The 25649-nt window shown below is 46.5% G+C and overlaps 10 protein-coding genes across 10 annotated transcripts; 4 read left to right on the top strand and 6 right to left on the bottom strand.

Moving 5' to 3' along the window:
* Positions 1-121: 121 nt before the first annotated feature.
* F5147DRAFT_683744 (uncharacterized protein) lies at positions 122-2082 on the bottom strand. The gene is given in 4 exon segments (XM_041436564.1): positions 122-202; positions 221-1128; positions 1179-1803; positions 1857-2082. The coding sequence occupies 2 exon segments, from the start codon at positions 1775-1777 to the stop codon at positions 450-452; spliced, it is 1278 nt and encodes a 425-aa protein (XP_041295423.1). The 5' UTR covers positions 1778-1803; positions 1857-2082; the 3' UTR covers positions 122-202; positions 221-449.
* A 134-nt stretch (positions 2083-2216) lies between these two features.
* F5147DRAFT_752260 (Phosphatidylinositolglycan class N-domain-containing protein) lies at positions 2217-6124 on the top strand. Its single transcript, XM_041440214.1, has 19 exons — positions 2217-2426; positions 2483-2656; positions 2711-2745; positions 2806-2823; positions 2875-3019; positions 3075-3241; positions 3288-3432; positions 3486-3812; positions 3867-4062; positions 4109-4466; positions 4521-4711; positions 4766-4865; positions 4914-5022; positions 5078-5378; positions 5438-5452; positions 5502-5571; positions 5626-5740; positions 5788-5826; positions 5878-6124. The coding sequence occupies exons 1-19, from the start codon at positions 2255-2257 to the stop codon at positions 6027-6029; spliced, it is 2829 nt and encodes a 942-aa protein (XP_041295422.1). The 5' UTR covers positions 2217-2254; the 3' UTR covers positions 6030-6124.
* A 3011-nt stretch (positions 6125-9135) lies between these two features.
* On the bottom strand, positions 9136-10992 carry F5147DRAFT_771161 (uncharacterized protein; the record flags this gene model as incomplete). Its single annotated transcript, XM_041441201.1, has 7 exons — positions 9136-9268; positions 9319-9824; positions 9877-9984; positions 10037-10168; positions 10224-10307; positions 10361-10480; positions 10534-10992. 7 exons carry the CDS (start codon positions 10990-10992, stop codon positions 9136-9138), a joined length of 1542 nt encoding a protein of 513 aa, XP_041295421.1.
* Positions 10993-12144: 1152 nt separating this feature from the next.
* Positions 12145-12423, bottom strand: F5147DRAFT_527444 (uncharacterized protein; the record flags this gene model as incomplete). The annotated part of the gene is made up of 1 exon (XM_041430024.1): positions 12145-12423. A coding segment is annotated over one exon (279 nt), but the record flags the coding sequence as incomplete, so codon positions are not given.
* A 618-nt stretch (positions 12424-13041) lies between these two features.
* On the bottom strand, positions 13042-13284 carry F5147DRAFT_531484 (uncharacterized protein; the record flags this gene model as incomplete). The annotated part of the gene is made up of 1 exon (XM_041430089.1): positions 13042-13284. A coding segment is annotated over one exon (243 nt), but the record flags the coding sequence as incomplete, so codon positions are not given.
* Positions 13285-15098: 1814 nt separating this feature from the next.
* Positions 15099-16361, bottom strand: F5147DRAFT_744485 (uncharacterized protein; the record flags this gene model as incomplete). Its single annotated transcript, XM_041439675.1, has 5 exons — positions 15099-15409; positions 15431-15484; positions 15535-15838; positions 15888-16104; positions 16156-16361. The coding sequence occupies 5 exons, from the start codon at positions 16359-16361 to the stop codon at positions 15099-15101; spliced, it is 1092 nt and encodes a 363-aa protein (XP_041295418.1).
* Positions 16362-18145: 1784 nt separating this feature from the next.
* On the top strand, positions 18146-18939 carry F5147DRAFT_771158 (uncharacterized protein; the record flags this gene model as incomplete). The annotated part of the gene is made up of 3 exons (XM_041441200.1): positions 18146-18241; positions 18345-18461; positions 18511-18939. The coding sequence occupies 3 exons, from the start codon at positions 18146-18148 to the stop codon at positions 18937-18939; spliced, it is 642 nt and encodes a 213-aa protein (XP_041295417.1).
* A 1708-nt stretch (positions 18940-20647) lies between these two features.
* Positions 20648-20914, bottom strand: F5147DRAFT_549007 (uncharacterized protein; the record flags this gene model as incomplete). The annotated part of the gene is made up of 1 exon (XM_041430373.1): positions 20648-20914. A coding segment is annotated over one exon (267 nt), but the record flags the coding sequence as incomplete, so codon positions are not given.
* A 2652-nt stretch (positions 20915-23566) lies between these two features.
* On the top strand, positions 23567-24117 carry F5147DRAFT_572385 (uncharacterized protein; the record flags this gene model as incomplete). Its single annotated transcript, XM_041431082.1, has 3 exons — positions 23567-23599; positions 23648-23946; positions 23991-24117. Coding segments are annotated over 3 exons (459 nt in total), but the record flags the coding sequence as incomplete, so codon positions are not given.
* Positions 24118-24200: 83 nt separating this feature from the next.
* F5147DRAFT_791387 (sulfate transporter) lies at positions 24201-24752 on the top strand (the record flags this gene model as incomplete). Its single annotated transcript, XM_041443070.1, has 1 exon — positions 24201-24752. A coding segment is annotated over one exon (552 nt), but the record flags the coding sequence as incomplete, so codon positions are not given.
* Between the last annotated feature and the right edge of the window lie 897 nt (positions 24753-25649).

Below are 25649 nucleotides of genomic sequence, written 5' to 3'. Positions count from 1 at the left end.
AAATCTAAGCGCATGGCATGATCGGCAACAGATTCGCCATCCGCTACATCAGCTATTTAAATGTGTCTAGCGCGAGGACACAGCACTCATTCCTCAATAAGCACTCCTTGGTTGGTATTGTAATGTGACTGGCGCTCAGACATTGTCTATTGTTAGCGACTGAAACAACATCCTCAGATGTAGTCGATGAGTCGGGCGATGATCGATGACATCGATGAGGAGTCATCAGGTGCATAACTTATCAGGGCGTTCCTGGCGGACGCCGGGAGCAATGAAGGGCGATGTTTGCAGCAGTGTACACGTATTGGATACAGATAATGAATCCATGATGCGTCTAAATAGATGCCTGAAGATTAGGAGCGTGAGTGAACCAGTATGTGGTGTGAATGAAGATATGAATACACCAATGTTCAAACCACACGTGTTATACTGTACCCATGACCTATGCATCAACTCATCAGAAGATAACCCTCGTGGTCCTCGATGCGGAATATAATACGAGTGCTATCAGCGAGTTCACCCTGCAACAGATCCCGAGAGTTCTCCCGTAAATCTTCCACAGCGTCCGCGTGCAGCAATCGGACAGTCTTGAGCTTCGAACCTGATATGGTACGAAGAGCGGCAAATAGTTGCATAAAATGGAATGTGGGTGCCTTGCGTAGCTTGGAATATAATCCCAGATATGAAACGGAAGGAGGGAGGATGAGATTTGGGTTGACCTCCGTCCATGAACGGATGTAAACGACGAGGTCGTTCAAAGACAAACAGCATTCACTGAGCAGATCCAGCTCTTTTTGAAGACGGTCGGCTTGAAGGGAATAGTCGAGGTGCACGGTAGTGACATTCGCGCAGCTCAGCCTCACAAAATGTTTCCAAGTATTGTCAAGGAATGGAGGAGGGATGCAGTCGTAAGTAAGTTTTCTGAGAGCGGGGAAGTGATTGGCGTCTCTATCGTCTGGCAGATAATCCCGCAAAAAGACCGACATAAGTGACAAGGACTGCAGCTTGGTCATAACGGGCACGTCGAGTCTAGCAGAAGGAGACTTGTCCCTTGTGCTGGGCGAGCAAATTGGGCAGTGGAGCACACTCAAATTTGGTGCTGCAATTATCAACTTCATCAGATCCTCTCTGAAAAGTAATCAGCAAGTGCCGTATGCACGAGAAGGCTGAGCTCATACCTGGAGGGGCGCAAAATGGACTCAGAACAATCAAATACGCGCAATGATGGACCGCAAGATTCAGCTAGCGCCATCACGACTGATTCGGGTAGCTGCCGAAGCCAGGAATCATTATAGGGAAGCATGGGCATAGATAGATTGACGATCGACAAGTTTGGGAACCGTCGAATTATGTTGGCGAGGAGGGCGTAATCAGATGCCTCACAATGGTCATCCTGTATCAAGACATCAAGTCGTCTCGTCCACCACCCTACGTGAACGGAGCGGGCTGCTCCAGAGGATCTCCCACCGAGGGAGACAAACAAAGAAGACAGGGTAGCTGGGCGAGTGACCAGAACACTCTGATAGAGAAAATTGGTGGCAAGAGCGTTCCATGTCTTACAGACAAGGATAATATTCCTCTTTGTGATAAGAGACTCTTTCAACAGTTTGTGCTCGTGGTCTTTGACGAGGGGACGCGGAAGATCATATAGGTTTGAGCCATCATAACTCAGCAGACCAGGGATATCTGTTGCGAGGCTAAATATTGTAATCCAAAGTTCAGGAGGAAAAGGGGGCAGATTGCACACAGTGGAATCGTGGGAGATTGCTAAAGTCATGGTCCAGACTCCAGTGAAGTTCTGTGCTGTAGATTTTGTTCAATCACGTAAGACCGACTTGGATGCAAGATGGGCGTACCAGTAAGAAGAGCCACAGTCCACTAAGGGAGGTGTTGGCGAGGAAGATAAAATGATTGTTTAAGGGTTTATATAGATGTCCCTCAGTCCCTGAGACTCGGAGTTTAAGATATGCCCCTTGGGAAATCAGCGACACAAGTCACCTCGCTTACAGCCTTCTGTAATTATCGGCTATTACAAATCCATAATATCAATATACCTGATCATGATTGTACGCAAGGTACTGGTGGAGCGGTATGCATTTTCAAAGAACCTTCGCCAGCTCAACCCGCCCCCGACACATCACGTGACATTGTTAGCGCGCTGGTGCCTGCATCTTGAAAAGGCATATTATTCACACACCTTATATATTAGGGCCGAGGCAACCTGCAGATCGGTGGCTTCTGTTCAAGCATACAAATGACAGTATCATCACATAGAAATGTTTTCAATTTGCTAACACTGGGACTCATATTCCATGTCGTATTCATTGCTTCTGTTTTTGACTGCTACTTCACTAGCCCAGTCGTCCACGGCATGCTTCCTCGCAGAGCTGGCTCGGGGGAAGCAAAACGGGTCGTTCTCATTGTAGGCAAGTATAGCTTCACCTGCTGTAACACCAACTGCTCAACCAACAATTCCTATTAGGAGACGGTCTACGCGCAGACCTTCTATTTGGTGTGAACGCGTTCTCTTTCATTCCTTCCTCACCAAAGATTGTAGCGCCTTATTTGCGTGATATTATTCAAACACGAGGGGCGTTTGGATTGTCGCACACTCGAGTACCAACGGAGAGTCGACCTGGGCATGTCGCAATCATCGGTATGCCACTGCTCGATACGTCAATAATATTGGGCTGACTTGAGAAAATTCAAGGGGGAATGTATGAGGATGTCTCTGCTGTGACCAAGGTAAAGAGCCGATTTCTTGTTTCTTCTTGTCATTATATACTGATGAGAATCGTGAGATAGGGTTGGAAAACGAATCCAGTCAGTATTGTAGCAACAGACACCGCGAGCGATATCTCATCCCTTCTCCAGGTTCACTTTGACTCCATATTCAATCAATCTAGTCACACCTTCTCCTTCGGTTCCCCAGACATATTACCAATGTTTGCCCAAGGTGCAACTCCCGGAAAAGTTGACACTTGGAGCTATGATGAGGAGGACGAAGACTTTACGAAAGGCACGAATGTCCAGAACTACTGCAGTCATGTTATTAAATCAGACCGACCGGATAGATGCCACCGCTCTAGATACCTGGGTTTTGGATCAACTTCAGACGTTATTTAAGAACGCATCATCGAACGACTTGCTTAATTCAGAATTACGTGCTGACAAAGTGGTATTCTTCCTGCACCTCCTTGGGCTGGATACCACTGGTCACTCGTATAGGCCACACTCCGAGGTGAGCATCTCCATAAGTGCGCTTTTATTGATTTACTCCGTTACAGGAATACATGAACAACATCCAAGTCGTCGATCGCATCGTCCAACAAACAGAAGAACTTTTCTCCAACTTCTACCACGATGAAGAGACAAGCTTCGTATTTACAGCTGACCACGGCATGTCTAAGATCGGTAACCATGGCGATGGCGGTGAGGTCCGCGCTGTATCGGTTTTAACAATGAGGTACTGAATGAGTTCGCAGACCCGGATAACACGCGTACCCCACTAATTGCATGGGGGCGAGGCATCAGGGGCCCACTTCCTGACATTATTCCTTCTTCGCATGATGAGTACTCTCGGCTCTGGCAACTTGACGACTTTCTGCGACGAGACGTGGAACAAGCGGACCTTGCACCCCTGATGGCTGCGCTGCTTGGTATTAACTACCCTGTAAATTCAGTGGGAATTCTCCCTGATGCAGACCCTACGCGACCTGGCTACTTGCTACCGCGAGAAGGAGAGTCAGCCTTGGCCCAGCTTGCATTGGCAAACGCAGAAAGTATTTTAGAACACTACCGAGTAAAACACGGTGCGTCCCAAATGCGCTATCTGGCTTCTCTGTCCATAACTAGCTGGCTGGTAGAATCGAAGGCCGTACAAACCATTCTATACAAAGCTTTCGAACCTTTAGAAGAAGTCACTCGAGACGGGAAGCCTTCAAGAGTATCCTGGTTGTCCAAAATAGAACGTTTGATCAGTGATGGAAGATGGTTCGAAGCCCGTCGAGAGACAGCTGAACTCATCAAGGTCACTCTACAAGGTCTCCGATATCTCGAAACGTAAGCTGCTTGACTACTACTAGGAACAATTACTGAGAGAATGCAGCTATAATCGAGGACTTATACGGATCATCGTCATAATAGCATATCTGGGATGGTCTGCTTATGCATCGTTGTCAATTTTCCCCCCGTCAGCTTCATTGGTTTCAGACAGGCAGCGTGCCGTGGTCAGACTTGCCACCGCAACCATACCAGCAATATTTTGGGCACTGTTTGCTGCAGAGAGAGCTCCATGGACGTTTTATGTCTATGTAACTTTCCCCTGCTATTTCTGGCAGCAATTCGCACTGCATGGAGCTCCAATCGTTGTGCAACAATTCAAGTCGAACGACAGACGCGGACCTTTTATAGTTAGAGTGTTCCTTCACTTGGTTATTGTGGTGGTTGTGCTCCAGTGTATGGTCGTGCGTCGACCCTTGTTCATTTTATGAAGCTCGTTTGACTTACAAATGATTCAGGCTGCCTACACTCACCGGTCGCTGTGGGGCATTGGTTTTGTGGTTATGGGCATTTTATGGCCATATGTGTCATGGCCAGGTCACGTTCGGTCGCAACACCCGAGACTCTTACTTTCCTGGATGAGTAGCTGTCTTGTAACTGGTATATTCCCCCTACTCAGCGTTAACAAGAGAGAGGATTTGTACATGATGTGAGCGCAGTCTGACAGATTTGTGCATATTGCCCATGCTCACCTATGTGTTAGCATGTGCGGAGGGGCAATGATTCTTGCAGTTGCCGCAGGTTGTACGCGTTTTGCGCCGAACGGTGCTCCGAAAGCCGTAAAACTATCTGAGATCACCCAGGTAGGTAGTTGTAAATGGCGCTATGTAGTTAACTTATTCGTATCCAAGGTGTTGTTTATCTTGCTCGCCATGACAATTACTGCAAGCTCAGTGAAGAGTTTACAAGCAAAGCAGGGATTGTCCATCATTAACCAAACTTCAGCATGGCTCATACTCGGTACCCTTGCTAATCAACTGACATCAGTCATTCATCTGACTTTTATAATTCTCAGCTGTATCGTCGATATATCCATTCACCTCTAAAGCTCAGCACAGCACTCCAACCTCCAGAATCATATCGCTTTTCCTGGGCTTCGGCGTCTGTTTCGTGATTCTTTCGATCAGCGTTGAAGGCCTATTCTATGCCGCTTTCACATGCAATTTACTCTTGTGGATAGAAGTCGAAGCGATCGTCCAGTCGAATCGAGCTGGGGCCGCATTGCATAATCAAGGATACGAGTTTCACACTGACCACATCAGAATAGCACTCTTTTTCTTGTTTTTCGTTCAGGTGGCTTTCTTTGGAACCGGCAAGTGAGTGATGGACAGGACTGACCTTCGTGGCGCTGATGTTGATGATTGACCATGTCCAGCGTTGCTTCAATTTCGTGAGTTTCCCCGACGAGTTGATCCAGCTCTGCTGCTCACCTCTCGTAGATCGTTCTACTTGGAACCTGTGTATCGTCTGGTACCGATTTTCAACCCATTCTTGATGGCAGCGCTATTGGTGGGTTCTTCAAACATTGCTTCGCATACCGGAAGTTTGAATGGATTACCACAGATATTCAAAATTGTCGCTCCATATGTGATCTTATCGGCTGTTTTTGCCACTTTGAATGCAAGACTCCACCTACCACCCTTCTCGCTATTCCTCGTTGCTCTGACGCTCACTGATGGTGGGTTGTTCCTTTTGACCTGCACTGATCACTAATATCTAGATCAGGAATGACAATGACGTTTTTCCTGAACGTCACGGATACCGGTGAGTAGGCTAGCTAGTGGTCAGATCGTATCGAATTGACGTATGACACAGGATCGTGGTTGGAGATTGGGCAATCGATTAGTTTCTTTTGCATCACTTCTCTATTATTGGTTTGGTCAGCTGGTATCTGCACCGCTGGGGAGTATCTCATGGTAGACACGTTGGTGTTTCACAAGTCCACGGACAGTCACAAGCTAGAATGAGGATGCACTTGGCCCACTACTCGTAAAATAGATTAACTATTTACGACTACAGAACAAATACGTGTTTTCGGGATTAGGGACGGGTAAATGCTGGGCACTATTAGTATTTGAGAGGATCACAGGATGCCCTTCTCTACAAACCCGCCAACGAAGATTTTCCTCATGTCGACAGTGTGGTCGTCTAACTATTCACTTTTCGCATAGCTGGGATTTGATTCATCTCATCGGGCAGCAAATTAGGCTCGGCGCCTACTGCAATTGTGGGTACTCTCAAAAAAAACAGGGATGATCAACTAACGCACCGCCGTCATGGTAGCTTTACAACCTGGGCCAAAGATCACTTGGACTGCGGTGCCAGGTTATTAGCAGGGTGGGCGAACCTTGCTTTTATGGGGCCAATGGCAGAGGACGGTGTGGTTGGTGTTACCAGTGTGCATGGATTGAGGTTGAAAAAAGTGGATGACACCGCCACAGTGCTTAGAGGTGGACATACCTACGTACTTTCGGGGATCCATACGAATGCTCCTCAGTGACTGCCCGCGCGGAGGGAGAAATAGTGAAATGATACAATTATGATTGGCTCGTCCTGGCTTCTGCATAGATACATCAATGTGTGGATTATCGTCCGTCTTATTATGCGAAAACAGTATCTGCGCGTATGGTTCATTGTAAATTTGAAAGAGAGTAACTTCATTGATGAAAATGAGATCTGCATACCTTATGTCTGAGTCGTCTCGATCAAAGCGGAGGTTGAACGTTGCTGCACGGAGCTCCACTCGATCTTGATGGCATCTGCCCCACTGTGATCGTTCGCTTTTGGTATGCTCCAAGCTTCTCCAGCTGCGGTGATGCTGTACCTGAGTCTTCACCTTCGTAGAATCGTATCTGCGCCTCGATAACCACCAGTTAATAAACATCCTGTTGATCAGTCTGCTCGACCAACGACCGCGGCGACGACCATGACAAGGAACAGATCATGACATTTTGCAATATATTCTGTCAAGGTTTCCACGATGGTTAAAAGTACTAGTAGTAGTATGTGACATGAGGTCAAGACATGTCTGGGAGACATACCAATGGTCTGAACTTACCTGAAGTGCATCATACTGATAACGACCTTTCACACTCGCGGATTGGCTGCCGTGCGTTTCATGAACTTCGCAAGCCTGTGCACCATCAATTCGAAATCACCGTGATCAGCTCAGAGCTGTACTTGGTATTATCAACTAGGCTCGGGACCAGCCTGGCTTATATAACCACGGACAAGTCGAGTGGCGTAGCCAGGCTGGTCGATCTCGGAGAGATTTGGCAGGCGAAGCACGGAGTTTCAATTTAGCAGGTGCCGGTCGTGCCGGTCGAAGTAATAGTGCTACATAGTTACTGTCGACTATCAATCACTGAGAAACTTTCGTTCGCGCACTGCATAGAGTACCGCATCTTTCTCGCTTTTGCGCTGCATCACTAAAATTGAAATAGGATACTTCAAATGATACCATTTGCTCCATATTACACTCCCCCACTGCAGTATGCCCTGCCACCGGAATCTTTAGCATGGACAGTGGACCCTCGCAGCCTCAGCAAGGAGGAAAATATTATATCCTTGCTAAAAATACTCCGTAGCATGCGGATGACAGTCGTGGACCTCCTGTTACACATTGTGCTAGTTACTGACGAGGTTAGCACCGAGATGGAGAACCAATGTTGAACGTTGAAACTCATGGTCATAACATAGAGATGTAGCAAAACAGTATAGTGTCTGTACAATGACGACACCCGGCACAACCGGCACCTGCTAAAATTCGAACTCCGTGCTTCGCCTGCCAAATTTCTCCGAGATCGACCAGTCTGACTACACTACTTGCTGCCGAAAATCTATTATACAGTCCCAAAAATAGTAAGCTGTAGCGCATATTTCCACGACCTTAGTCACATAACTTTCGCACCACTTATTGGAGATAAATATATTATAGTCCTAGTGAAGAGAGAATGTGCCGGGCTTGAGAAATATACTAACTGTTACAGGGATCTGTAACACCTACTAGAGCCCCAGCTCTCCCTACGCCTGCCCCCGCTCTGCTAGACTCCCCGTGCGGCGGTGCGCCGCCTGCGCCTAGAAAGACAGCGGTCTGGACCGCTATGACCCCGCCCCCTGGCGCTATGACCTCGCCCCCTGGCGCTATGACCCCGCCCCTGGCCTAGACGGCCTTGTACTTGATCCATGGAGGCTGTACGCCTCATGGACACCCTAGATCAGCGCATGTATACCACATGTCGCTTCATGAAGATCCGGAGCGCGCTTGGCGCTTCCTGTACCTATGCGCAGCTGCCCTTGGCGCAGCATGCTTGATCAGAGGTTAAGCCTCATGTATGCTATCTGAACCTCATGTCTTGTTATCATAGATTTACGATATACTATTGATTACAGACTGAGCTAGAATACTTGTAGTACTTCCCTATAAGTAGACACAGATTATTGTACTTAGACTTTACTTTAATCTACTAGGTTCATCCCCAGAACTTGCTCATCTAAGCCTACCAGCTTCCTTGTGTGAGACCGCACTTCTAAGTCGCCCCCATACGACTTAGCACGTATCCGCTAGCCCTGCATCTCGACGAGCGCCATCTTACCGAGATCGCCGGAGGAATCCTTGATGTTCCGTCAAGGCCAGACCACGCTCAGCTTCAGTAGACTCACTCGAGTCGTCGCTGAGAAGACCTATCCTAGTTCGCACACGCCGACCAACAGTCGACGTAACACTAATGACCACTGAGACACATCACCAAGACACTCAAAATATATTAGTTACCCGAGCTTTAGTCTATATAGGAAATGACAAGTGCTGAATATATCTTATACCACATCTAGCACAGACATCTCGTTCGTACCTGTCACACAGGGTAGCTTTCATATGTTGTATATAGATATGCTCAATACCTTGATATGATTGAATTCTCAGATATAATATACTTAGATGACACCCACACACCATCCTCACACTGAAAGAGTGCACAATAAATGGAACGAGCCACACAAAATATTAGATTACTGGTAGATAGTAGGTACAGGCATGATTACTATGGTGTCAAGGCAGAGTATAAACGAGCGTTACGTGTGGCTCCAAAGGAGTTGGTTCTGAATGGTCAATTGCCACTGGGGGCGGTTGGTGGAGAGGAGCGTTGGGACTTTGGTATTTCCAGGAAAATCAGAAAGATCCTGCTGTAGGTACTGCACAAGGATGCTTTGTGATAATCAGCAACAAGGCACAACACCCGGTAACAAGAAACTTACTTGCTATATGCTTTCTCATATGCTAGACCCTTGTCTTCCATCGCTTGTTCCTTCGCAGCCTTGCGCGTGCCTGCGAGCGAGGAGTCTACAAAATTCCAAAACCTTCCCGCCATGTAGAGGTCTTTCTCTGTGACGACCGATCCGTCCACATTAATGTCCGCCGCGTCGTTCACATCAGCCTCGAAGTCTGCGTCGTCCTTATTGTGGTCCGCATCTGCATCAACGTTCTCATTCCCATCATGGCCATCGTCGCCATCAACATTCCTGGGGGCTGCATTTTCATGAGCGATATCATCTTGAAAGGCATCAGTGTCATTGTTGTCCTCTTCGGTGTCACTGTCGAGCATGTTGTGCTCTATCTCATCGATGTCGATGCCAAGCTGTGGTCCGATTTTTTGGCGGACTTCTTTCAGAAGAGAAGGTACAAGCAGGGGGGAGTAAAGAGTACGCAGAGGCACGGTTTTGTAGTTACCAGTGCTGAGTAAGTAGACACGCAAGCAGCGTCGCTAGTCTCAAGAGGTTACTATCTATATAATATTCGTTGTGATAAAAACATACCAAAAATGCGAGCCTGTTCCAATGAGCTGCGTCAACTTCAATACAACCATGGGCGAGGGATCTGGCCACGTCTGTGATACTGGTGCGTTTAGCAATAGATGCAGTCAACTGAAAAAATATTATTTCAGAAAAATTTGCGATTGTTATTAGCGCTACACACCTTAGATTTCATATTGCCACGGATTGTAGAGAGAGACTCGCTGATGACCTTAGCAAAAAGTGCGGTGAGTTCCACGTCTTCGAACAGCAATGCTGGAACTTTGAATACATCTTGGTGTTTCTTGATGAATTTCTGTCACGGTGTCAGTTTGCTTCAATTTCCATTCATAGCATCGGAAAGAATCTACCAAGATCTGCGGGTGTGTATCTGTCACGTATGCAGTGATATTGGGCGAAAGCATGCATGTGGTCAGACGGTTTTGAAGTGCAGACTCATTAAATGATAAGTCAGACTTGTGATGTGTGCAGACACGGCAAATAATACCTTGAAATCTTTAGAGCCCAGTAACTCTTTCAGATTGGCGAGCAATCTAAGTTTTTTGTCACCGTCGTTCTTGAGCACAAGGGCTACGATCCTGACAAGCATCTGGTATATGCCTCCACACTGAAGGAACATTAAATCATGTACATTTACAGCAAGTTAAAAAAAATACATACATCGATAAACTCGTGAAGACTGGTGATTGGAACACCAACTTCCTCCGCAATTTGATTTGCATAGACTTTAAGCCGTTTCGTGCTGCGGGGCGTAAGGGTAACAGGGCAACCCAGACTCACACCGGAATCCACCCTTTGGCGACACACACCGATAGTTATAGGTTCGTCGAGGGAGCCATCGGATGATGGTGTACATGGAATGCTGATGGGAGCTATGGCAGCAATCTGAGCTATCTCAGTTGAGGCCAATGGTGGATGGGCTGCTAGAGGTGAGCGTGCGCGACTGATATTACCACGCGGTTGTGAACCACATGCTGAAGGCGGTCGAGATCCTCTGCTGCTGGCTGACATGCTCCTGCCTCGGCCAAGCAGGGCATCACCAGGTGTGAGTAGACCATTTGCTGTCGTTTGCCTAGCTTGTGGTTTCCTGCGAGCACGCACAGGATGCTGTGAGATCATGATGTCGCAGACAGTGAGGGAGCAGGACAACCAGTGCTGCGAGTTGGTTCAAAAGTCTAAAACACACTTAATTGAGTTTAAATTAATTCAATTCAATTCACCCAACCGAGATTCGTCAATTCTCACACATCAAGACAAATCAGACAGGAGGGAGATGGGGTCCAAATTCATATTATAAGTACATATGATAATACTTTCTTGAGGCTGCAAAGCAAAGTCCCTCCATCTACAGGACAGGTTGGCACGACAGATACCAGAGAACCTTGATACCGCTGGGAGCAGCAAGTATTGCTTTTCCTCCACCTGGTGCTGTGGGTGAGAAGTGGATTAAGGCTTGTTGCGGTAGCGGAAGCAGGCACTGTCGCAGTTAGGTGAGAAGTGGATTAAGGTTTGTTGCGGTAGCGGAAGCAGGCACTGTCGCAGTTGGGTGAGAAGTGGATTAAGGCTTGTTGCGGTAGTGGAAGCAGGCATCGTCGCAGTCAGGTGAGAAGTGGATTAAGGCTTGTTGCGGTAGTGGAAGCAGGCACTGTTGCAGTTGCAGTATGCCACCACCACTAACTAATGTTGCGGGTGGGGGTGGGGGTGCGAATGGAATTGCAGGTGCTGTTGCTGCTGTTGATGTGGCTGTGGCTGTAGATGCGGCAGTTCGGGTTGATTTGGGTACATGTTATAGCCTGAGTGTAGTTAGATTTTTTATGCTATAATAACGGCGAAGAACTCACCGGTATATGACCTTTCTAAAACCTCATGACGTTGTTGTGAACCTCTGGAGTAAAGATACAGAGCTGGTGGCGGCGGACCATATAGCTGTGGTGGAGGAAGTTGTGAATGGTGAGGAGGGTAGTAGTACTGGGGAGGAGGGAATCCTGGTGGCGGCGCAAAGTAGGCTTGATTTTGGTGATCTCCGATATGAATCGTTGAGTCTTGCTGAGCAGGCGGAAGCTGGCTAGAGGGTCCGGCAGTTGCTTGACCAGTCTTCAATGTTGCTGCCTTCCTTCATGTGCCGGAAGTGGTTGCCTTTGCCTTTGATTTTGCAGCAGTCCTTGACTTGGGAGGGGCCCGATCGAAGGAGGGAACTGCCACCAGAGGGATCTGGGTATCATGTTCCATATTAGCATCTAGTTGAGGTACGTCATCAGATTTCTTCAAAGTCTTCTTCTGCTTCATTTGTCGTACGGCCATTTCCCGAACCTCTGCGACATTCGTAACCTTCAGCGGTGATTCACGAAGCGTCTCAGGAATTACAGAATTGATGTGATCGTAGTTATGAATAGAGTAGGCATTGATGAAGTAGTGTGGTGTTGACTTGTGCTGAATGATAGGTTTTGTACGAGAAGTTTCGAGCCGTTCTTGGCGCACAGGTTCCTCGATGGTGTCTGTACACTGTGAATCAACACAGTTGTGCTGGAGATTAATGACACATATGATATCCTATAGCCTCGCAAGGGTCAGAAATAGCGCACACGATCAATGGGATATCAAATTTACCACCACCGGTGTGACAACCTCGTCATCAATCAGGTTCAGACAGGGTAGATGGACAGAAGCGTGTAAAGTGTTTGCGAATGAAAAGAGCTGGAGTCCAACATGAACAATGGTGTTCAGATTCTCGGATGATACAAGGATCTCGCGAACACATCCGATGCATGTCTAACAATTAATCAAGAACCATACAGTGAGGAATTCACTCACCTGACCATCAGTCGTTCAGTGGAAAATAACATGACTATTCAGATATGCGATATCCCCTTCCCTCGCTACGACTGATTTGCCTTGATAGTAAGCGATGTCAGGCTGGGCAGTTTTCAGGATCTTCGAGCAATGAGTTTCTTTCCAGGCTACTATATCATTTCTTGCCGTTTTTCCATTGGCACCAAGAGAAGTCTGAACTTTCCCGGAACCTGTGTGAAAAGAATCAGTAGCGATAGAGTGAAATAATAAGCTAGGACTACCAGGTACTGGAGTATTACGATTGAAGACCGATAATCCGAGCAATCGTGCTTGCTCTGGGTGTTCATCGAGATACCCTAGAACTTGCGCTCCTCCCCGGACCCATTTTGAGGCTTTGTTATCGTACCAATACCCACCCATGACAATGTGCTTGACGATATCTTGATGAGCGAATGTTCGGCAGGAGTCGCGGCTTGGTGCTTGGCGATTACTGTATACACACGACAAACGAAATACATGGTTGAAGGACTCGTATCGTTCGGTCGAAAATATCACTGCTGGTCCGAAACATTGAATATACGCCGGGAGATGAACTAAGAAATGAAATTTGGGCTTGCTTATAATGATGCTAGGCGCTGACCTGCACCAAACCGGTTCGGTGCATGGATGACTAATGCTCTCTCACGAGCCCGATACCCTAGAAATCATTATGAACAATCTTCCTTTACTTTATGGTTCAGACTGCAGTTCAGATAGTATTTTCATTTCTCAGACAGACTCAGATAGGCTGAATATTCTTGTATATTTAATTTTGCGGTAAATTCTGCTTAGTCAGCAATAACAATGGCTCAGACTGAATCCCACACATGTCAAGTAACAGTGTAAAATAGTTCTTGCATAATTTGCCTTGTGGGAACTTTCTTAACACTCTAAATACATGGCTCGTGTCATTTCTACGGTCAATAAAGTAACATCATAACAAGACACCAACAAATAACATAATCAGTCTGTTACTTAATATTTGTCACACGATACTAAGTTATATGACTCTAACAGTCAGGTGACCTATGACCCTAAACCAAATCATGACAAAGCAACCTTTTGAGATGACTAAAGCTTGATGACACAAATTATAAAGCACATGACTACGGTAAATAGTATTGGTACAATCTGACTAAGCCTATTCCCCTTAGAACGTGGGAAATAGTAACACAGCCACCATAATTTATCTATATAAGACCCCACTTTTTGCCAATAAAAAGAGGCATATAGGGAACTTTTAAGCCCCACAAAATAAATTTGAGTGTGAAGTGTGATCAGTATCAACAACAGTGACAAGAGCTGTTAAGCAACTAACTGAGAGGTCATTGTAAGCAACATCCAGCAATACCTTTAGCTCATCGTCAACAACTGTGAAATATCTTGAGCTCACTGTGCTCAACAGTGAGCAAACTTTTTCTTTGATTTTCTACTGGTGAACCTCTAGTCTCTTTCTTTTTTTTTTCTTTTCTTTTCTTTCTTCTTTCTCTCTTTCTTTTTCTTTTTCTGTTTCTTTGTTTGTTTGTTTCTTTTCATTTGTCTCTTTTTCTGTTCAGTTCGTTCACGTCTCAGTGTTATTGTCTGAATTTGTTTCAAGATCTTTGTGTTGTCTTTACGTCCATCTAAGCACCGGCTTAGTGGGAAGACTTCAGAAGTTGATAGTGACGCTTGACCTCACTCATCTGAGTAGTGATACTGAGCCAGGGTTTTCTTTGTCTGCTAGACTTTAGTTGTTGAATAGGGGACTTGGTACTGAAATCCAAGGACGTCCGTTCCTGATTCTGTTTAATACTCATCGTGAGTTCCTTGGCAGCAGGTTCAATAGTGAACTAAGAGTTCTACTGATCACTGATTAGTCCTGACCTTTGATTCTACCTGTTTGTGCTGAGGGGGTGATTGCTATAATTTTGCACGACTTTCTGTAGTAAATTTATTACAAGAAGCATTGTTACTGAAGGAAGGGTTTCTCTTATCAATCTATTTCTTTTTTTTATCAGTGCCATACTGTTGGGCTGACTTTTCTCTGTTCTCTAAACACTGCCATACCGTTGGAGTGAATCAATTTCTTTTTGTCATCACCATACCGTTGGGCTGACTACATTCTGTTTATTTTATTTTCTATTGTGTCCATACTGTTGGATTGACTGGTATTGCTACTGACCTCACAGGAAGTACTTTTGTCTGAACATAGCTTGGGGAAGTGTAAACAGCCACCCACGAACAACCACGTTATCAGTCATTGGTATTTGTCTGAATCACTGACCGTGGAGATTTTTGATTTTGTAGGTGTTTATCTATAGATCATCTATCTAAGAAGACAGCGCGCACTGTGCTGTAACATTAAGAAAATCTTGAATTGTTCGAGACAGCTTTGCCTAGAAAAGAATGAACTAAAGTTATCGCATATTTCTGCATAAACCTACAAGATAAGCTTCCGTATCCACAATCTTCGTGTGCCAGACGAGTACGACAAGCTCTCCTATCACGGTCCATGCATTGAGAACAATTGAAGGGACGAGATCATAAATCAAAAACGGCATCACTTGTGCCAAGCTTTTGAAATGTTTCCCTATGAGACTGCCTTTGTAATGACAGACGTAGTCTGCATTCAAGCATGGAGCGTTGAGTCCATCCTTATCAACAGACTCAAGACAGACCTGAAAGATGCCCATGAGCTTTGCCTTGTCGAGCAAAAACACGGTTTGCCCTCAAAAATACTTGACGATACCGAGCAGTATTGTGTGCAGAATTTCCGTTGGAGTGTCCATGTGTATATCGAGGCCTGCTAAGAGCGTGAACAAGAGTTCAAAATCACTAGAGTACTCAACTAACCTTCCATTCCCAACAATGGGTTAATAGCGTCATCGAGCTTGTGACCTTGCAAAAGTTCTACGAACTCTTTCTCCAGGACAGCTGTAACTTCGGCTTCTGGCATTGCTTGGGTACCAGCGGCACGCTTTCGAAGTTTCTTTCCAAGCTCTACTAACGCATTGAGGATCGAACTAGAAGTGGAATCACGAATACCAGTCGATGATACCGAATTCTTGATCTTCTCCGACGCTCCTGACTTCAACACGATCTCAAACTGTTTTCGGACTTCTGCCATTGTATTTTCAGGTGTTCGTAGGTTGCCTGACTGTAAGCACAATATTAGCTATTAGAATGTAGTTCAAATATATTCCTACCGTGAAAAGACTGCTGTACCCATCACCAGACGCCTTATATTCTTTCGTCCCACCAGTATCGCAAGTCCTGCAATAGTAATTGCAGTTTAAGCCGGCGTGGCTACATTCTTCTGCTTGCATGGGGTTGTCTCCAGCGAGGAAGAGCGCGTATGGAATCAACAAAACCTCTTTGTTATACTTGCAATCACAGGCAATTATACCTGATTCGGCAGCGTTACTGCAGATTGAGTCAGAACTTCGACTTCAGCAGATAAAGGAAACAACATACCATATAGACTCTTTCATGACCCTCATAAGCTCCATGGGAGCAGCATGCGGTGACGATGTGACAAATCGTACGAAAAATTCTTTTTCGAGCATCTCGCGCGGTAGGTTGGCATTTGACATATAGATTGCGTGGTGCTTGTTCCATTGTTTGGAGACATTGCCAGAAACATTGTCCATAAAAATGATGAGAGGAACCGTATGAACCATCCGGCCATTAGACTTAGCATGCAGTGGATTCGGAGATAGTGATGCATATTTTCCTGACGAAGCTGTTGTTTTGTGAGTAGCGAGTCACTGGTGTGATGAATGTAAATCAACACACGTGTAAGGCCACAGTCGAGCTCGCCTGGAGTTGCAGCAATCTCTTCAAACGATCGCACAAACATGGACGTTGAGATGATCTCGCGTTGCTCATTAACGATGAATCCAGCCTAATATAGTGAGGACTTTGTATATCCAGATACCTTCGCAACAAGGAGATGTACCTCCATTCGTTCAACCACCCGACCAAGCGCATATAAGGCCTTGCCATCTGACTGCTCGCATGGGTCAGAGACATCGTCACTCAAATCTACAGGTAGCGAGGCATGAAAAAAGCGCTCTGGTATAAAATACCCTCCAGAATCATCCTGTAATAGTTCACCTGTGAAATAGATCATTCCGTCCACACGAGCCGCGGGTGGTGAGGGCAGGTCAAGCAACATCTTCTTGCCGTTGAACACTTGCGACATCCCCTCCCTGCCATCTTCCAGATAATCTTCCATCGCAAAACGAGTGAGGGGATTTGCATAGTCCTAAATCATGGCGTCATAGTTACTGTTGCGTACAAACACACCGAACATACCTTCGCAATTGATTTCGCAACATCATTAATATAGAATACACTCCCAGAGCGAGCTGTCACCTTCCCGTTAAACCGCCAACAATGTTATCCAGATACATATGGGATTTTTTGATGGCGCCAAGTGAAGGGACATCTCGAGCGCCGAGCTCTTGCGCCCAACTGAGAATGGCCCTCTTCTGGGCATCAGAAAATGGGAGACGCGGAGAGCTGAAAAGGAGTGAGGTCACGAAATGCTTAATGTAGATTTAAGTACAATGATATTGCTAACACAAAGAGAGACAAACCGCTTTTGACGGCCAAGGATATGTTGGACTATCCAGTGGGACAGTGTCCTTGATGTTCGTTCTTTCGTAGATATCATCTAGTAGTGTAATGTAGGCTTGCCAAACTAATCATAATGTCACTCACCAGGAAGCTCTATCCCGAAATCAGCGCTGTCATCAGAAAGTTCTTGCTCGTTGTTGATTGGGGCAAGTGGCATTGAGAACAGTACTTCACCCGAAGTAATAATTGCCTTGAGTTCTGCAAACAAGTCCAAAGGTCCCTTGTCAAATCCGAACGTCCAGTCACCAATTTCGTGCAAAAGCTCAGATAATCCAGGTTCAGATTCGGAGGGCCCATTATCTTCCACTGACACAGGCACCATAGATGATGGCGCGTCATAGAAATTCATGTCCATCGGAGAGTCAGTATTCATATCGAAGGGGTCATTGGTGTCAACATCATTAGTATGGGCAGCGGCCTGAACGACTTTTCGGCGCTGCTTGGAACATTTTATTTGAGTGTGACGGACATGGACTCCTTGTATGATGTGTTTGGATATATGTTGAAACTCCATCAAACGATACTTGCCATGCTTGAGAGGGCAGACCGTGCATTGGATGCGCTTTCGGGTGTTATCGGAATATCGAAGGACTGCAGTATCAATTCATTAAAACATTCATACTACGAGACGAAAGACGCACCAATACCATCAACCAAGTCTGCATTATTTAGTGTCATGCCGAACTGAAGTCTGGACTTGGCGACTTGATCAGCGTCGAAAGTCGCTGATGATCACATGAGCTTTTGTCTTTGAAATCAACAAGTCCGAAGTCCCACGGCGTGATGTCTCCAATCACAACTTGATCTTCATCAACTCTGCACAATGAGCAACAAAGTCACCCATTTTTTGACCGTTATCAATCCAGAAAGTCGGTCAGATAGTTCTGACGGTGCACCGTTGCAGCGCATCCTCCTTATGGTGTGTTTTTCGGGCCGGCTCCCAAAGCAGACAGTTTGACGGAAAAATATTGTGAGTACTTGTTGTCGCTATAAACATGCTTGCTCTTTATTATGCATGATAGCCTGTCCACATTTCGGTCTCTGTTGCCGAAGAATATGGACCGTTTACCTCCCCAGTTATGGAGGCCATATCAGTAGATCTTTGCTCTACTTGTTCGAATTCACCATTAATGGATGATGTGAGTTCTAAATTCTGCACTGAATATTTGTAGATCTTACCTCGTGCAGTCAACTCCCAGTCAAGCCAACAACGATCTTTCCTCCCAAGCGGATGACATTATTCCATTCCTCCCACTCCGACGAACCTTCAACTATATTAATCCGATGGAATGGGCCACACTATCGAAGGAGATCGAAGAATGGTTGGTGAACGATGTAGACACTAGGTCTCAATTATGGACATGGGGATGCAATGCTTTCTGGCTCACGTTCGTCGCAGCATACCCTTTATTTCCCAGAGGCAAATGGCCAATGTGGGACCCTCACATTCCTGTGGAGGGGACATTTATTCAGGAGTGGTTGGGACGGTCGAATGATATTGATGCCATGAAACTTGAGGGCGAACATTCTCTCGTGGCCCTACTCAATGACATATGGGCCGAATTCAACAGACATACTGCGCTCTTTCACCCCTTGCCTCTTCTTGCTGTCGACTAACCTATGACACTTTTGTTTGTGCGCCGATATGTATTTGTTAATTAGATTTTAGTCTGCATCATATGTATACTACCTACTGTGCCAATGGTACCATTAACGCCCAAGATTGTGATTTAGATCGTCCGTTTGTCGGTGCTTTCGTGGATGCAGCGGTTGTAGCGTATAATATGCACACAGATGTGAGACAGGCCACTCAGATATTAGCACTAGCTGGGTCACAGGTCTATCACAGGGTCTAATTTTCGACTGTTCTATATGACTGACCTCGATGCGTCCAATATATGCACCGCAAAGGGTGTATACTAGCCCTGATTTGGACGAATTTCCAGCTGTAACCAAGTCATCATCCAGGATTGGGATAAAACCTTTCATAGATACCGCATATGTACCCTGTGCAGGTTAAATTTATTACTTATGTGGCAAGGCTCCAATCGAACTAGTACCTAGCATGTTGCTATGTGTGTTATATAACTTTCGCACTACCTCGGTTCGGGCCAAAGCGGCGCTTAGCGGTGTACGTCAAAAATTCCCCACTCTCATGTGACGTACGTCAGACTGGTCACGAGTCTAATTATCAACACAAATTACACAATGCCCAATACCCTATGGCGTGGGAAACATCCCAATAAGAAAGTGTCGGATATCAATGTCATGCACTGTGGGAAGTAAAAACGCTGAAAATCAGTGTATAGAATACTGAAAGTCAGCGTCCAAAACACTGACTTTCAGAGTTTCTGTATTATGACCACAGTCCATGCTCGAACAAGAAGATAGGTTGCGCGAGAATTCAGTACCTGGAACCCTGAAAGTGACATTTTTCAGTGTCGAAGACACTGAGATTGGATTGACGGCACACTGAATAGCACTGAGTAAAACACTGACATTGTGATGTTCGTGGTACTGAAAATAACGACTCGAGACGCTGAAAATCATGCAAGATCTCACTGTAAATTCACCATTTGTGACGCTGAATCTTCATGAGTATCATTACAATATACACTGGATGAGTGCGAGAACAAGACATATACATTATGAATAAAAATTGACATAACAATAACAAGTCTGTGCGTGAAATTCCGAAAGGCGTGCGAGGAGTCCAAGTTGACAGTGTTCGTGAGGTGAGTCCAACAATCGAGTCCACAACGAAGAGTCCAGTGCGAGATGAAGTCAGGTGTGCTTGAAAAAAGAGGTTAGTGGTGCCGGGTGCGTTTTCTTTTGAAGGTGGGACCCTGTAGTAGAATCGACCGGCAAGGTGAGCATACTCAGCCAGCATTGGAAGAAATACGCACTGGAATAGGCTCTTCCTCAATGGGCATGACCGCTGCCTTGGTTTTGCTGCGTGTCCGTTTTCGAGCAGGGGACTGAGACATGAGTGGAGATGACAGGGTAATCAAATATACATGAGCATAAAAGCACTCACTGGCGGTAGTGGAGTCAGTTGAGAGAGTGCACTGTCTGGTGGACGGGAGGCCGTAGTTGAGCAGTCAGAAGAGGACTGCATGGTATTGGGGTGTTGAGATGGTCCAGGTTGTGGAAGTGTAGCCTGTTCATTGTGATGGATAGACGGTCAGTGAATGTCTGAAAATACAAATGAAAGCACCTCTATGAGCTGAAGTGTTGCCCGGCGCAACCTTGGCGGACCACCTTTACTAGACTGGTTGTCATGAATAGCGACTCTGGTGTTGGACTTTGAGCGCTGGATGTTGGTCCTGTAGATCTGGTCTAGTTCCTCGTCCGAGTCAAGAGCAGGATGCAAGTCGATTCCAGCTGATCTACTATCCAGCCGAATGGTGTGAGCTTCTGCGATGGTGATGCCGAACCTGTGTGCAATTGCACTGGTAGCGACGTATGGGACAAGAATAAAGTCTGTGAACTTTTTGACGTCGAGTGGGCGAATGGCGTTGAGTGGGAGAGTTGATGTCCGAAACATTCCTTCAAGCGCATGAGCAATGATGTGCTCTCCTTTTGGACCATAGCTGCAAGAATGAAAGTTATCAGCAATTGTCAAAAGCCAAGTACGACACTCACAAGCCGGCTGTTGAAAAAATGTAGATTGAAGAAGAGACACCTTTCCTGTCCCTTGTGAACGCATGAAGACACGCCTCCTCGGTATTTTCTTTGTAATACTGGGAAAGACAGTCGAGAAATGACTTCCAGACGATATGTTCAGCTCGAACACCTCGATCTGAAATGAGTGCAGCGATGTCAGCTTCCAATGACCATGTAAAATCATTTAGTGCAACAAAATCAGGTGATACCGGCCAACCACGCAGAGTGATATCTCGACGTCGCTGCGCCAGACGGTTCTCAGATTTGATGGCAGAACAAATGTAGAGCGTAGTACGAAGGACGTTGCGAGTGTCATCACCATCCCGCTGAATGAAGGCAGCGCGGTCATGGAACAACTTGACAAGCTCGGCTGACAGGACAGTAGGGACATGGTCTTCACAATCGTCATCTGGGCAGAACTTTGGGATGTCTTTGCTGTGCTGGGATCCAGAATGTGGTGCTGGTGTGTCTTCATGGACATCACGACATGCTGGCTCGGATGAGGTCTTTGCTTTGGGTTTGATAGGCCGGGGGCGTGGCTAGGGGCAGGTTACATACTATTTGAGATTAAAAAATGCACGAACGGGCATACCTTTGGAGGAATCTTCGACACTGTCTTCGATGATGATGTCGAAGGAGCCTGGACTTGTGGCTGACCAACACCAGATCATGGAGGTAAGTTACACATGGGTTTGTCGAGGTCACTTACTGGTGTTGTTGCCATGGCAGTCTCACCGCTACTACGAGGCTGTGGAGCCATGGTCTTGGCCTTCTTACTGGTTCTTGTGACTTTGGATGTACCGCTAATACGAGTCTTGGCTGCTGTCGTGGGCCTTTTGTTTACCTGAGGGTCAGTGTGAGGTGCTTGGAGTGCCTCCTTTGCCCGTTTGGCTTCTGAAGGGCCGTAAGTGCAGCCAAGCAACATAATATGAGTGCAGCTCACTCAAAAAATCCTCGACTCGTTTCTTGAAGAGCTCTGCAATATCAGCAGGCAGACCTCCCTCACTTCCTGGCCCAATCTCCTCGGAGTCCAATTCTTCATCTGATCCAGGGTCCGTCTCGCTACTATCATCTGAGTCAGAGTGAGCTGCAGGAGCTGGCAACTTCGCACGGCCGGTGGATGTATGCGTCCGAGTCGACTTGTTATGGCTTGAGAGTGTGATCTATATAAAATGAACAGTCAATGGTCAAATGACAGGCCATTGTTACATACCTTGTTTGAGCTGGGCGCGTCATAACCCATCCTTCTCCTATAGTTGGCGTGATTTCGTAAGAATTGTTGCAAAAAATCTTTGACGGGCCAGCCGTCCTTAAAGTGTGTGAGGTATGGGATTTCGAGCATGGCCTATTAGTATCATTAGCGCATATATGCATGTAGGAGGACAAAAAATATGTACCAATGTGATTATGGTGCCTAGTAGCATTGGCGGCTGGTATCTAATGGTGGTCTCGAGGCGTAGACCATTGTCCTTGGCGATTTCGATGATCTTGTACTTCAGAATGTCTGTGAGAATCCACACAGATAGAAAAAAAATGCTTACTCGAATTTTCTTATACACGGTATCCCTATCATCCAGATTCATAGCGTGCTGTAAATTGAAATGTCGTCCGGCAGTGCCATCAGGACGCATAATTGCACCCTTCTTCTGACACGCCTTGAGTTTCTTGCGGGCCTCTTTCTCACCTAGATTTTTCGCAGTTAGGACATTTGACTAGTGCTAACATAGGACTTACGCATCACATGTTGTACCTCCCGCTCATTGGCATCAACTTGCCTCTGTAGTGCTCGGAATTTCTTCTTGGTTCCTAGAGAAGGCTTGTTAATAGTCCGTGTGCGAGGCATGGTTAGTGGTAAGTGGTAGGGGTTATTTACGTGTTGTTTGCATCAACCGAAGCCAATGTTTGGTTGTGTTAATGGTCACGTGATCATTACAACCGAAATTTTCACCAAGACTGGTTGAATTCTAAGTATGTACACACGTACGAATACGACTTGTTCAGCTCCAAACTGGAGGCGATACATACAGTGCGGCTTGGAAGCTGGCACGGACGCCAATGGTTCGGGTGTAGCAAGTTGTACTAGTACTGTGAGATGTACAAGTTCTCCGACTTGCCCCCCCAAACTCGCTTTGCGCAGGTGCGAACTCCTAACCCTAACCCTAAGCTTGCTCAATGGCTGCAGCCCGTGGAAGGGAGTTCCTCCTCACCCTCCTCAGTGAACTCTCCTTACTCGTCTTACAAGAGTTCGGTTGCCAAATCCGCCTATTCATTCATGGTGGTGCAGTGACCCTATGCTGGCCCATGGGCTACAACACCTACAAACCCCAGCAAGCGCAGGAACTACGAAACCGTATCCACGACGCAGTGCACCATCTGCAAAAGTTATCTGACACTTTGCCAGAGGAGTCATCCCACATGGCGCTGAGCCAATCAGCCGCGCAGTCGCCTCCTGTGGCATCAACCACACGCTCTCCTGCTGCACTCTGCTCGTTGCATACGATGTCAAGCATCTTAGCCCCACACTCGTTTTCACAGCTGGCGTCGGCGTCCTCGTTGCATTCTCTTTACATGTCGTCCCTATTCCTCCTTCGTCGGCGTCCTTGTATATTGCGTACGTGCACGCTACTTTGGATAATTGCGGCGCTAAATTTACTCGTAGTTCTTTGCGACTTCGAAAGATGTTTCTATCGGACCAGTGGCAGTTATGTCGCAAACCGTGGCTCAAATCATCATTGCTGTAGACGCACAGTACCCTGGTAAATGGGCTAGCCCACTGATAGCCACCACGTTGGCCTTTGTTTGTGGATTTATCGTACTCGGGATTGGCCTCTTGCGCATCGGTTGGATTGTCGAGTTCATACCCGTACCAGCAGTCAGCGGGTATATGACTGGATCTGCGATAAATATAGTTGCAGGTCAGGTTCCCGCCCTCTTGGGCATTACCGGGTTCAGGCAAGGGTGTCAGTCATTTCGAACGAAACGCAATTTATGACATTTCATAGTACTCGAGCTGCCACGTACGAAGTTATCATCAATACTCTCAAGGGACTTCCCGGTACGAAAGTGCGCCTGTCATCGATAGCGAGCTCGTCAAAGCTCTCGGGCCACAGATCCCTGTCGCCACCATAATTCTCCTTCTTGAGCACATCGCCATTGCCAGATGTAAGTCACCAATCATCTGACCGTTATGCCCTTTTGACACACTACTTGCAGCATTTGGACGGGTCAATGGATACAAGATCAATCCCAACCAGGAGCTCATCGCCATAGGCGTGACGAACACGCTCGGCACTATATTCCATGCGTATCCCGCTACAGGATCGTTCTCCCGTTCTGCCTTGAAGTTGAAGTCGGGCGTGCGGACTCCTCTGGCTGGTATCTTCACTGCGATGGTTGTCATCGTTGCTCTCTATGGCCTTACCCCAGCCTTTTACTGGATCCCTAGCGCTGGTCTTTCGGCCGTCATCATCCACGCGGTCGCTGATCTTGTCGCGTCACCTTCCCAAGCATTCTCTTACTGGCGCGTATCCCCCCTCGAGTTTCTTATTTGGTTGGCTGCAGTCCTGGTCACCGTCTTTTCGTCTATTGAGAACGGCATCTACATCTCCATCTCGGCATCGTTTGCCTTACTTCTGGTTCGCGTCGCACACCCTAGGGGATATTTCCTTGGGAAGGTTACCCTGACACGCAACTCAACTGAATCACGAGAAGTCTTTGTTCCGTTGCGCAAGGATGGCGTAACCAACCAATATGTCAAGGTATAAATCGATAGATATCACGCACCCAGCCGCAGGCGAGCACAACGGCATGCTCATCCTCGCGCACGTCAAGTACTTCCATGTACCTTCCTGCGTTCGGAGGAGGCATTCGGCCGCGTTTTGACTCCAGTGCAACGATGAGTATCCAGTCGATCCCGAGCCATCAACCAGTGAGCCTTCTCAGCATTCATTCGGTTCTGCGCCTGATGGTGTGCTCGTATTATCCTTTCTTACTTACTTGAAATTGACACTTCACGCGACATGCGTTGTATGAACATCCAGAATAGAAATTGTTTACCTAAAATGTGATGCTAGAACAACGATAGGACGCCATTCCTGGATGTACAATGGTTTCATCACTGATCACACTTTCACCACTTCCTCACCACGATTACTTGCTTGAACATTACTTGATACTGTCATTTATTTTCCACAATGTCCAACAAAAAAAGAAAGTATTGCCATTGCTCTCTTGAATGCAGACGCCTTCTCAGTTATCGCCAGCGACTCCGTCACTACAAAAAAGCAAAACTTATCAATCTATCACCTTCCGTTTCCCCCACGGAATCATCGGAAGATCCACAGACAATAAATCTAGAGCCTGAGATTCACGCATCCAATGCACCTGGTGATGTGAGCATGAGCGAGCATGATGAAGACTCAAGCCCAAACTATTCAGATCAGGAGTCTGATGAAGATGCTGCGAGTAATCTGAGTCACGCAGACGAAATTGTTCCATATGATGAAGAAGAAGAAAATGATGGTGTAGACGAGTTAGATGTGAGAGGTGGCCATATAGATGCTGAGATTGAGGCACTGCATCATTCACTTCGTAAGTTTAATCGCTACTGGAAAGTATTTACTAGTAACAAATGAGATTAAATATAGGCAATACCTTGTTGA

The sequence above is a fragment of the Suillus discolor genome, assembly GCF_016758755.1.
Source record: "Suillus discolor strain FC423 chromosome Unknown F5147scaffold_14, whole genome shotgun sequence".
Taxonomy (NCBI): Eukaryota; Fungi; Basidiomycota; class Agaricomycetes; order Boletales; family Suillaceae; genus Suillus; species Suillus discolor.
The sequence above is the reverse complement of the archived record's forward strand: the minus strand, read 5'-3'. Positions and strand labels throughout refer to the sequence as shown.

Coding starts and splice junctions, on each gene's coding strand:
- F5147DRAFT_752260 (XM_041440214.1), top strand. CDS start 2,255: ATGACAGTATCATCACATAGAAATGTTTTCAATTTGCTAACACTGGGA. Junction 3,020..3,074: donor GGACGAAGACTTTACGAAAG/GCACGAATGTCC, acceptor CCGACCGGATAG/ATGCCACCGCTCTAGATACC. Junction 5,741..5,787: donor TGCTCTGACGCTCACTGATG/GTGGGTTGTTCC, acceptor TATCTAGATCAG/GAATGACAATGACGTTTTTC.
- F5147DRAFT_683744 (XM_041436564.1), bottom strand. CDS start 1,777: ATGACTTTAGCAATCTCCCACGATTCCACTGTGTGCAATCTGCCCCCT. Junction 1,129..1,178: donor TCCATTTTGCGCCCCTCCAG/GTATGAGCTCAG, acceptor ATTACTTTTCAG/AGAGGATCTGATGAAGTTGA.